Source organism: Macrotis lagotis, chromosome 5 (assembly GCF_037893015.1).
Source record: "Macrotis lagotis isolate mMagLag1 chromosome 5, bilby.v1.9.chrom.fasta, whole genome shotgun sequence".
NCBI classification, from domain to species: Eukaryota; Metazoa; Chordata; class Mammalia; order Peramelemorphia; family Peramelidae; genus Macrotis; species Macrotis lagotis.
Window position 1 is genome coordinate 145651924 of NC_133662.1, and position 13570 is coordinate 145665493.

A 13570-nucleotide genomic window follows, 5' to 3' on the forward strand; every position below is an offset into this window, starting at 1 on the left:
AGATAGGTAGAGCTAATATAATAAAAATGACAATTCTACCAAAACTAAACTACCTATTTAGTGTCCTACCAATCAAAATTCCAAAAGATTAATTTAATGAGTTAGAAAAAGTTGTAAGTAAATTCATATGGAGAAATAAAACGTCAAGAATTTCCAGGGATTTAATGAAAAAAAAGTACAAAAGAAGGTGGCTTAGCCCTACCTGATCTAAAATTATATTTTAAAGCATCAGTCATCAAAACTGTCTGGTATTAGCTAAGAAAAAGAGCGGTGGACCAGTGGAATAAACTAGGTGAAATAGCAGGAAATGATTATAGTAATCTGCTGTTTGATAAACGCAAAGAGTCCAGCTATTGGGATAAAAACTTTCTCTCCTATAAAAACTGTTGGGAAAATTGGAAGCTAGTATGGAAGAAACTTAGATTAGACCAACACCTCACACCCTATACCAAGATAAGATCCAAATGGATACAGGATTTAGACATAAAAAAACAATACTATAAGCAAATTAGAAGATCAAGGACTACTTTACCTGTCAGATCTATGGAAAGGGGAGCAGTTTATGACTAAGGAAAAGTTAGAGGACATCACCAAAAACCAATTAGATGATTTCAATTACATTAAATTAAAAATCTTTTGCACAGACAAAACCACTGTAACCAAGATCAAAAGCAAGGTAGTAAACTGGGAAAGAATCTTTACAACTAATGTTTCTGACAAAGGACTCATTTCTAAAATATAGAAAGAAGTAAGTCAAATTTATAAAAAAAAAAAAACGTCATTCTTCAACTGACAAATGGTCAAAGGATATGCACAGACAATTTACAGATGAGAGCAAGGCAATCCATAATCATATGAAAAAATAAATCCTTACTTATTATAGAAATGCAAATTAAAGCTTCTCTGAGGTACCACCTCACACCTCTCAGAATGGCCAATATGACCAGAAAGATAATGATCATTGTTGGAAGGGAAGGGATGTGAGAAATCTGGGATACTAATACATTGCTGGTGTAGCTGTGAACTCATCCAACCTTTCCGGAGAGGAATTTGGAACTATGCCCAAAGGGCAACAAAAATGTGTATACCCTTTGATCTAGCAATACTGCTACTGGGTCTATACCCTGAAGAGATGATGAAAAAAGGGTAAAAACATCACTTGTACAAAAATATTCATAGTAGCCCTGTTTGTAAATCAAGTAAATATCCTTCAATTGGGGAATGGCTTAGCAAACTATGGTATATGTATGTCATGGAAAACTATTGTTCTATTAGAAATCAGGAGGGACAGGAATTCAAGGAAGCCTGGAGGGATTTGCATTAACTGATGCTGAGTGAGATGAACAGAACCAGAAAAACACTGTACACCCTAAGAGCAACATGGACGCAGTGATCAACCTTGATGGACTTGCTCATTTCATCAGTGCAACAATCAGAGACAATTTGGGGCTGTCTGCAATGGATAATACCATCTGTATCCAGAAAAACAACTGTGGAGTTCGAACAAACTCCAAGGACTATTTCCTTTAATTCAGGAAAAAAAAAACCTGATATCTCATTGTCTGATCTTGTTATCTCTTATACTTCATGTTTCTTCATAAAGGATATGATTTCTCTCTCATTACACTCAATTTGGATCAATGTATAACATGAAAACAATGTAAAGACTGACAAATTGCCTTTGTTTTGGGGGGGGGAAGTAAGATTAGGGGAAAAATTGTAAAACAGAAAATAAATAAAATCTTTAACAGACCTGCTAAAAAAAAGAACCTGATGCTGTTAAAGTGTTGCAATTTTATAAGTCAGCAAATTTGGGAACCTCAATAGTGGCCACGGTTCCTTCTAAAGATGGAGAAAGCTAAAGAATCTTCAATTACTGAACAACTGCACTCTTTTCACATCACAGAAGTTTGATGTCCAAGACTCTGCAAGCTAGTCTTCTGACTAGAAGAACAGGTCGGTTTTTGAAGAGGCAGAGGAATGATAGGCTAAATTGCCAATATTTGCTGGATTATGGAAAAGGCAAGGGAATTCCAGAAAAATATCTACTTCTGCTTCAATAGCGACACTAAAACTTTTAACTGTGTGGATCATAACTCTCCCAGGTTTCCCTCAGAAACATTAATCAAGTTTCTAAATAGATTCTGGAGCAACTGAATGTACAAGAGAACAGAGTGGAGAATTTTCAAGCTTAAGATATCTGGGAAGGACTCCAGGAAAGCTCTGTCTCACTAGGGTGGAGGGGGTGTGTGGCCCAGCACTGGGAGCAGAACCCAGCACAAAGCAGAGTTGAGCAGGGCTCAGAAACCAGAATGGCATAGCAGGGGATAGAAGAGGCCAACTGACAGCCAAGACCTTGCCAAAGGCACAGAAGGACGGCTGGGAGGGCTCCAACATAAAAGCCCCAAAGCCCTATGCAACTGGCATAAATAAGCTGAACATCCCCAGATCAGTGAGCAAGTTATAAATGTTATTGTCAACTAATCAAAAAATTATCTTTCAATTATTATGCTAAATATTAAAAAATACTCTGAAGGAAAATTATTTTACTATATATATGTATATATGCATACATATATGCATGTAAATACAAAAATGATAGGGATTTAACAAAAGTAGAAGAAATTAAGAAATGGCAAAAATACACAAAGAACTATACTAGAAAGATCTTATTATCACTAATAATCACAATGGTGTGAAGGAAGATCACAACACCATTTCAGAAGAAAATGACAGAAAAAGCACTTTTTTCAAGTGAAACCCAGAGGGGAATATGTATTGGTCTCCAGCCCCAAAAGAGCTTTTGTAATAGTTTTAAAAGAATTTTAAAATCAAGTGGGAAAAATGGAAAAAAATTCAACATTTCACAAAAGAAAGTACAATTGACTGAAGAAAACAACACTCTTGAAATACAATTGAACGAATAGATAAAGAAGAGAATTTATTAAAAATAGGACCAAGCAAATGGAGAAATAAAACAATTTCTTCAAAAATACAACTGGGCCGGCCTCAGACACTTAATAATTACCTAGCTGTGTGGCCTTGGGCAAGCCACTTAACCCCATGTGCCTTGCAAAAACCTAAAAACAAAACAAAAACAAAAACAAAAAACCCTAGAGGTAAAAAATACAACTGGGCAAATGAAAAATAAAATAAGTCTTTGAAAAATATACTTCAACAAGTGAAGACTAATGACTCTGAGACATCAAGAATCAGTCAAGCAAAATTAAAAAAAAAATGAAAAAAAAAAACAGAAGAAAATGTAAAATATGTCACTGGAAAAGCAACTGACCTGGAAAATAGATCCAGAAGAGATTATTTAAGAATTATTGGGCTACCTGAAAGCCATGATCAAAAAAGAAAGAAAGAAAGAAAGAAAGAAAGAAAGAAAGAAAGAAAGAAAGAAAGAAAGAAAGAAAGAAAGAAAGAAAGAAATGATCAAGGAAAATTGCCCTGATATCCTAGAATCAGAGGGTAAAATAGTCATTGAAAGACTCTACCGACCAAAATGAAAACACAAAATCTAGAATTATCAGATCAAAGAGAAAATACTGAAGGCAGATAGAAAGAAAAACAATCAAATACCAAAGAATCACAGTCAGAATTACAGAAGCCTAGCACCAACATCAAAGGATTGAAGGGCCTGGAATATGATATCTCAGAGAAAAGGAGCTTGGAGAACAAACTAACCAGCAAAAGTGAGCATACTCATTCAGGAGAAAAGATGGAGGACATTCAACAAAATAGACGACTTTCAAATTTTCCTGATGAAAAGAACAGAGTTGAAAAGAAAATTTGATCTTTAAGCATAAAACTTAAGAGATACATAATGTAAACAGATGAAAAGAAGAAAAAATGTTATTCAATAATATTAAACTGGTTACATACATCCATACAAGGGAGGAGGATACTTATAACTCTTGAGAACTGTATCTCTAACAGAGGGAGAATACTCACGGTATGGGGATAAGTTGATTTTGATGGGATGATATAGAAAAATTAAAACATTTTTATAAAGGGATTATACTGGGAAGCGAGGAAGGGGAAGGTAGATGGGGCAAATTATATCACATGAAGATGGATTACAGTCTTACAGTAGATATACGAAGGGAGAGGGTGAGAATTGCTTGAATTGTACTTTCATTAGATTTGACTCAAAGAAGGAATAATATATAAACTCAGGTGGGGTTAGAAATTTTCATTACAGAAAAATAGGAGGGGAAAGGAAGAAAGAGAAGGAAGTAAAAGAAAAGGGGGAGTGATAAAAGGGAGGGCATATTGAGAGAGGTGATTTTCAGAAGCAAAACAATGGTGAGGAGGGATAAATTGAGAGAGGGGAAAGTACAAATGAAGACGATAAGTTGAGGAAATATAGACTTAAGAATCATAACTGAATATGAATGCTATAAATTCTCCCATAAAATAGAAGCAGATGTCAGAATGGATTGAAAACCAGAATCCTACATTATTTGCTAGAAACACATATGAAGCAGAGATACATATAGAGTAAAGGTAAAAGACTGGAGCAAAATATATTATGTTTCAACTGGATTGAAAAAAGCAGGGGTAGGGGCGGCTAGGTGGTGCATGGGGCGGCTAGGTGGCGCAGTGGATAAAGCACCAGCCCTGGAGTCAGAAGTACCTGGGTTCAAATCCGGTCTCAAATACTTAATAATTACCTAGCTGTGTGGCCTTGGGCAAGCCACTTAACCCCATTTGCCTTGCAAAAACCTTATTTAAAAAAGCAGGGTTAGCAATCCTTATTTCAGACAAATCAAAAGCAAAAATAGATTTCATTAAAAGATATATGGGAGGAAACTACATCTTCATTAATGGTACCATAGACCATGAAGTAATATCAATACTAAACATATATGCATCACGTGGAAGAGCATCCAGATTCTTAGAGGAGAAATTAAATGTGTTACAGGAAAACATAAACAGCAAAACTATAACAGTGGGGGGCCTCAACCTCCCTCTCTCAAAATTAGATAAATCTAACCACAAAATAAACAAAAAGGAAGTTAAGGAGATGAACAGAATTTAAGAAAAGTTAGACATTATAGATCCTTGCAGAAAACTGAATGGGGATATAAAGGAATATACCTTTTTCTCAATGGTACATGATACATACACAAAAATTGACCATGTATTAAGGCATGAAAACCTCACAGTCTGAAGAAAGACAAAAACATTAAAAGTATCCTTTCCAAATAATGATGGAATAAAAATCATAATGAATAAAGGGCAATGGAAAGACAGAATAAAAAATAATTGGAAGCTAAATAACCTAATTTTAAAGAATGAGTGGATCAAAAAAATAAATCCTAGAAATCATCAACAATTTCATCTTAGATGATGACAATAATGAGTCAATATACCAAAACCTGTGGGATGAAGCCAAAGCAGAGGAAATTTTATTTCTCTAAATGCTTACATATATGAATTAGAGAAAGAGGAGAACAATGAATTGGGGAAATAAAAAAAAATTAAAAATCCTCAATTAAATGCCAAATTAGAAATTCTGAAAATCAGAAGAGAAATTAACAAAACTGAAAGTAAGAAAACTATTTAGTTGGTTTTATGGAAACACCAATAAAATAGATAAACCTATGCTTAATTTGATTTTTATGTAAAAGAAGGAAGAAAACCACATTACCAGTAACAAAAAATAAAAGGTCAATTTGTCATCAATGAGGAGGAAGTTAAAGTAATAATTTGGAGTTAGTTTGCCTAAATATATGGCAATAAATCTGACAACATACATGAAATGAATGAATATTTACAAAAATATAGACTACTTAATCTCATTTCCAAAAAAGAAATTGAAGATGCCATGAATGAATACCCTAAGAAAAAACTCCAGGACAAGAAGAATTTACAAACGTATTCTACCAAACTTAATGAAGAATTAATTTGAAAAAATAGGTGGAGTTCTACCAAATTCCTTCTATGACATCAATGGTACTGATACCTAAACCAGGAAGAATCAGAACAGAGAAAGAAAATTATAAAACAACTTCCCAAATGAATGCTGATGTAAAAAATCTAAATAAAATATTAGCAAAGTTCATACAGCAAGGTATTACAGGATAATACACTATGATCAGGTAGGATTTATACCAGGAATAGACATTAAGAAATCTATCAACTTAAGTGTCCATATCAACAATAAAACTAACAAATCATATACGTATCTTAATAGATGCTGAAAAAGCTTTTGACATAATATGGAAACAACTAAAAAACTAAATTAATATAGAATATAGACTAATGTAGAAACCAACCAAAAATTTTGAAATGAATAATAACTTTAGCAAAGTAACAGGATATAAAATAAAACCCACATAAATCATTTGCATTTTGTATATTACCAACAAAGTCCAACAGCATTCCATTTAAAGTAATTATAGATAATATAAAATACTTGGGACTCTTCCTATCAACACAAGTCCAGGAACTATATGAAAACAATTACAAAAACTTTTCACTAAAATAAGATCTAAATAATTGGAAAAATATCATTTGCTTGGGGACAGCTGAGTGGCGTAGACACTTTATAATTACCTAGCTGTATGACCTTAGGCAAGTCACTTAACCCCAGTACTTTGCAAAAAATAAAATTAATATCAACTGCTCATAATTAGGCTGAGCTAATAGAATAAAAATGTTAATTCTACCTAAATTAAATTACTTATTCAGTGCTATACCAAACTACCCAAAAATTATTTTATAGTTAGAAAAAATAGTAACAAAATTCATCTGAAGAAGAAAAGGTCAACAATATCAAGGGAATCAATGAAAAAAATGCAAAGGAAGGTGGCCTAATTGTATCAGAACTAAAATTATATTATAAAGTGGCAGTCACCAAAATTGTTTGGTACTGGCTAAGAAATAGCATGGTAAATCTGTGGATTAGGTTAGGTACAAAAGGAAACAGTAATGAATGATTATAGTAATCAACTGTTTAATAAATCCAAAGACTCCAGCTTCTGGGCTAAGAGTTCATTATTTGACAAAAACTGCTGGGAAAACTGGAAAACAGTATGGCAGAAATCACACACCATATACAAAGATATAAACATACCATAAACTAGTTAGGAGAACAAGGAATAGCTTATCAGTCATATCTATAGAAAAGGCAGGAGTTTATGACCAAACAAGAGATAGAGAACATTATAAAATGTGAAACAGATAATTTTGAATACATTAAATTAAAAAGGTTTTGCACAAATAAAACCAATGCAACCAAGATTAAAAGGAATGCAATGGGGCAGCTAGGTGGCGCAGTGGATAAAGCAAAATTATTTCCCAACTTACTGCATTCCTTTTTTTTTTCTTTTTAAGGTTTTTGCAAGGCAAATGGAGTTAAGTGGCTTGCCTAAGGCCACACAGCTAGGTAATTATTAAGGGTCTGAGACCAGATTTGAACCCAGGTACTCCTGACTCCAGGGCTGATGCTTTATCCACTGCGCCACCTAGCCGCCTGGGAAATAATTTTTACAGTTAGTATTTCTGATAAAAGACTCATTTTAAAAATATGGAGAGAACTATGTCACATTTATAAGAATACAAGTAATTCTCCAATTGATAAATTGTCAAAGGATATAAACAGGCAATGCTCAGATAAAGAACTCAAACCTATCTATCATGATAAAAAGTGCTATAAATCATTATTAGAGAAATGTAAATTAAAATAACTCTGAGGTACCACCCCATATCTATCAGACTGGCCAACATGATAAAAAAAAAAAAAAAAAAGGAAAATCATCAATGCTGGAGGGAAATGGGGAAAACAAGAACACTAATGATTATTGGTGGGTTGTGAAATGATCCAACCATTCTGTAGAGCAAATTGTAACAACACTCAAAGTGCAATAAAACTGCCTACTCTTTGATCTGGAATAACACTGCTAAGTTTATATCCCAAAGAGATCATAAAAAAAGGAAAAAGAACCACATGTAGAAAAATATTTACAATGGCTCTTTTTGTAGTGGCAAAGAATTGGAAATTGAAGGGATGCTCATCAATTGGGGAATGGTTGAACAAGGTATGGTCTATGAATGTGATGGAGGACTATTGTTCTGTAAAAAATCATGAATGGGCAGACTTTAGAAAAACCTAGAAAGACTTGCATGAACTGACGCTGAATTAAATGAACAGAATGAGAATAACATTGTACACGTTAACAGCAACATTGTATAATGATCTACTATGATGGACTTAGCTTGCAGTACAATGTTCAGTCAATTCTAAAGGACTTGTGATGGAAAATACCATTGACATTCAGAGAATTATGGAGTTTAAATGCAGAACAAAGCATATTATTTATAATTTTTAAAATTTGTTTTATGCTTTGTTTTTTCCTCTCATGTTTTTTTATTTTGTTCTGATTCTTCTTAAATAACACAGAAATATGTGTAACATAATCATATATATAATATATATATATAAACACCTTTATTAGATTATTTGCTGTAAGGGGAAGGGCAGGAAGGACAGGAGGCAAAGAAAGTAGGAGAAAAATGTACAACCCAAAACCTTATATAAAAATGAATGCTGAAAATTATCTTTGAATGTAGTTAAAAATAAATTAATTAATTTTTAAAAAGAAATAAAAGAAAAGGATTTTAATTATAAAAATAGGTAAATCATTATGTGGTACCACAAGCATGGTTTTTAAGACAATTAAGGGTCATGTTGCTATGTACAGAGGAATTATGTGCTCCTTCTCAGTGAGACTATGGCTACTCAAAAGATCTGTCTTGAAATCCACATAGGAAAAAACAAGTGGAAAAGAATGCTTACTACCCAGATAAAAGCTTAGACAAACCCTTCAAATGAAAAGAGATTAGTCAGAATTGAATAAGACAAAGTTAATGAACTAGATCACATTCAAGAAATTGCACAATCTTTTTTTTCATTACCCAAAGTTGTTTCCTGGCACTAAAATTCATTTTTTTTTAAATAATTTCCTCCTGATAATGCTATAAATTACTAAAGAACCAAAACTACATTGAACTGAGACACGATGGAAAGATTTTGACAGTGAGCAAAAGTAATCTGAAGTATATTATTAACAATGATTTGTGTGTTAAAAGTGGTATATAACAAGTCAACCATTGAAAAGTATGGCCCCAAAACAGGCTCATGAGAAACAGACAATTCCCAGTTGTTACACTGGTATCCATGAAATATTAGAAATGCTGAAAGATTGATCCAGATCCTCTAATGAGGAAATATGGGAGGACACAAATAAGAATCAAACAAAATGGGAAGGGAAGAACAAGTTGGAGTATGGACTGAGGTATCCACACTGATATCACAAACCTGTAAAATTATTCAAAAAGAAATGTCACTAGCAACTAGCAAACATTTCTCACACACTGGGAGGAATTGAATCCAATTGAAGTGAATCAAACAAAATAAAAGAGTAAATGAACCTAGAAGGGTTCAATCATTTTTCTGTATCTACTCACAGTATAAGATAATGGTACTCATAGCATAAGTAAAACAAGAGTCAGGTTGTAAAAAAGCAACTTTTTCCCCCTTCTGTAATTTTATTCCAATTAAAAATGAGATTAAATATTATGTTAATCAAAATGTTTTAATAAAGATTATTTATTCTATTTACTATGGATAATTAATCTTCCCTAAAAGAAATATGAATTAAAAGAAAATGAGTAGAAATTAATTTTTAGCCAAACATTCCCCCCCCAAAAGTTTTACCTGTTGGCATATTCAGCCTTTGTGGAAAATGTCAAATCCCAATATAGAATATTTAATTAATCAGCAGTCTGTAAAAACAAAAGAAGAACAGGATAAATACATAAAAGTTAAAATGTACGTAGAAAAACATAAATTTTTGAGCACTTAGCTAGGATAAATCAAAAGCAGTTTGTAGTCCTAGAATACAATCAAGGTCACTAACCCAATCACTGCAAGGTATGACTATGATTAAAGATTATAAATAACTAGGCTAAGTGATTTACATAGAAATAAAAATATTTAGGTATAAAAGTGAACACATCTTTAAAAGGGATAATAAGTGGTTTCCTGAGTGTAAATTATATGCTTTCAAATGGTCTGTGTCATTCAATAATTACTATGAATTCAATGAAGAAATAGTTATCAGTTCAAAATTAATTTTTCCATAAGCCTGTTATGAAAGTGGTAACATATTAATTCCTAATTTGTCACGTATTTTTTTCACATATAATGCATCTAAATTTCACTATACCCCCCAAGAAAATAAAAGTTAGAGTAACAAAGTTATATAAAATTAAAAGCAAATAAAAGACAGGAGGGTCAGAAAGTAGTTTGATTTTATATATATACATATATTTTAAATGTAAACCCATCATAGTAATAAAGATTTAAAATTATTTATCTTGTCACTTCAACTATCCAAAATAAAGCCAAGAAAGTAGTAAGGAAGCAATAATGTCCTCCATTGCAAATCAATTAGATACAACAAAATTCTATTCAATAAGCATTTATTAAACCTTTATTAAGTGCAAGACACTGTGTATTAAACACAGTTTGGATACAAAAAACAAACAGTCTCTATCTTCAAAAGGTTTGTGCACATATAGGGTCTTAATAAATGCTTGCTGAAAGACTGGCTGATTTCCTACTGGATAGCAAACAACATGAAGGAGGAATTCTGGCACAGAGGATGAAGCATTGGACTTAGGTCTGAATTTTGCCTCAGCTATTGCCTAGCGGAGTGACCCTGGACAAGTATCTTTTCTGACTTTAGTCTCCTTATCTATATGATGATTGTATCTTTATATAGTAACTATCTTAATAAGGTTGTAAGGAGGACAAATGAGATAATCTACATAAGCATATTGGCAAATATTAAACTATTATTGCTACTACTATGTACATATCTGAGGATAGTAGTAACTATATAAATATAATATACAAATATATATTCACAAGTATAGGGAACTCCCAGGTAAGGAAACTCCCTTTATCAATGCAGGCTAGTACCTTCTCTGTAATTTATGGTCTTAAAGAATTCTCTAGAATACTGAGAGGTTAAGTGACTTGCTCAAGATTACAGCCAGAAATGTATCAGAGGCAGGATTCAAACCCAGGTCCTTCTAGCACAAAGGGCAAATCTCTATTCACTACTGATGCTATCTCTCTAGTATGAGGAAAAATTAAGGTTGCTAACAACTTGAAAGAATTTCTGGCAAGTGGTGGAACGTTTTTTGATTGGTGAAAAAATAATATTTGTAAGTAACAGAAACAAAAAGGAAGTACATTATAAAAGGGATCAGTTCATGAAAAAGCAAGAAGGTGGGAGATGGAGAGGCTGGAACAGAGTTCATTGAATGGAGCTGTCTGGAATAAGGTTGACAAGCTAGATGGAAATCAGAATGAAGTTATCCTTAAATATATGGGTGAAGAATCTAAACATTATTCTACACTCAATGAGAACAATACTATAGATTTTTTCAGCAGGGAAAGCACATGTCTAGACTTGAGTCTCTTAAAGATGATTTTGGCAGCTGTGAAGAGATCAGAGAAAAGAGCCTGGAATAAAGAATAAAAAGGATGTTGTAAAAAATGCTACCAAATTTGTTCTCTAAAGGTCACGTTAACAGGAATAGTGTTCTGCATCCTCATTGTTAGTCTGGTTATTCTTTATTTCAGACAGACTTTTAAAAAGTTAAGTTACATAAAAGTCAAAGCAAAAGTGGACAGCAGACGAACACTTGAGAGAGACATAATGACCCCACTAAGGAGTAGAATCAGTAGCAAATAAGAATACAAAGAAACTATTAAAAATCAAACAGAAGACAAGATGAAATAAAGGCAGGGACTCTCCTGGGCTTTCCCTCCAAACCCCTACAAATATCTTTAAATACTGACTCTAAACAAATTCTAGAGTGACAGAACACACACACACATACACACACACACACACACACACACACACACACACACACAAACACAAACAGTGAAACAATTTTATTTTCTAGCCCAAGACTACTTGCAAGATAGGCAGGAAGGGACTGTTGAGAGAGGAGCACAGTCCAGTGGAGGCCCCAGACCCTATTAAACCAGGAGCAGGCCTAGAGAGTCACTGAAGTAACAGCAGCCACTTCCAGAGATCTCAGTCCAGACAGTAATGAGATTGAATAGTGAGTCAAAAGGAGAGCACAGGGGTCTTGTTGCTAGCACTATGGCAGGGACTCTGCTGATTTGCCCACACTTGGAAAATTGTCCCAGACCTGGGTTAACAGTCCTAGGACAAGGAGGAACACTATCATGCCAGAACTTGTGGCCACAGTGAAAAGAGTACTGTCCTCACAGTTCCATGGCAGAAAATAATGCTTATGGTCACTAATAGATCAGAGCACAGGTCAAGAGAGTAGCAAACACTTTTCTCCTTGGAAGAAGTGTAAACTTAAACAAAAATTCTGCACAAAATGCTAGAAAATTGGGACATTTCATCATCCACTCTGGAAATGGAACCCTATTTTAAAAATGAGTTAAAATCAAGTCATATGCTAGGAAAAGGAGACAGCAACAGAAAAAACCGACAATGTCACTATGGTGAAAAGTTCAAAACACACCTTAGAAGGTAACAAAGTCAAAGCTTCTACATCCAAAGTCTCCAAGAAAAATATAAGTTGTCTCAGGACACTGAAGAGCTCAAAAAGGATTTTGAAAAACAAGTAAGAGAGGTAGAGAAAAAAATGGGGAAAATGAGAATGATATGGGGAAAATCATGAAAATCAAGTCAGTAACTTGATAAAAATACTGACACAAAAATGCTGAAAAAAATAACATCTTAAAAAACAGACTAGGCCAAATGGTAAAATATGACCAAAAGGTCAATGAGGAGAATAATAATGTCTTTAAAAGCGGAATTGCACAAATGGAAAAGGAGGCAGAAAAGCTCACTGAAGAAAGTAATACCTTAAAAATTAGAATTGAGCCAACAAATGCCAATGACTTTATGAGAAATCAAGAACCCATAAAAAACCCCAAAAGAATGAAAAAATAGAAGACAATGTGAAATATCTCACTGGAAAAACAGCTGACCTGGAAAATATATCCTGAGGATATAATTTACAAATTTTTGGATTACCTGAAAGCCATGATAAAAAAAAAGAGGTTAGACATCTTCTTTCAAGAAATTATCAGGGAAACTGCCCTGATATAATAGAATCAGAGGGTAAAATGGAAATTGAAAGAAACCACCACTCACCTCATGAAGGTTATCCTAAAAAAAACTCTAAGAATTATTATAATCAAATTCTATAGCTCCATGATTGAGAATATATTGAAAGTAGCCAGAATGAAATAATTCAAATACCATGAAGTCATAGTCAGTAAACACAAGATTTACAGCTTCTAACATTAAAGGATCATAGGGAGAGCTTGGAATAGGCTATTCCAGAACATTAAAATGATCTTGAATTACAAGAATAAACAAAACTAGAAAAACTGAGCATACTCTTCCAGGGAAAAAGATGGACATTCAATGACAAAGAGTACTTTGAAACGTTCCTGATGAAAACACCAGAGGTGAGCAGAAAAGCTGAT

The 13570-nt window shown here is 33.4% G+C and overlaps 1 protein-coding gene across 1 annotated transcript in view; it reads right to left on the bottom strand.

Moving 5' to 3' along the window:
• AHI1 (Abelson helper integration site 1) overlaps window positions 1–13570 on the bottom strand; it is a 282116-nt gene that overhangs the window by 253154 nt on the left and 15392 nt on the right. Inside the window, 1 exon segment of the mRNA XM_074187648.1 lies at window positions 9731–9798. Within this exon segment, the coding sequence (XP_074043749.1) occupies window positions 9731–9740 (10 nt within the window). The 5' untranslated portion in view covers window positions 9741–9798.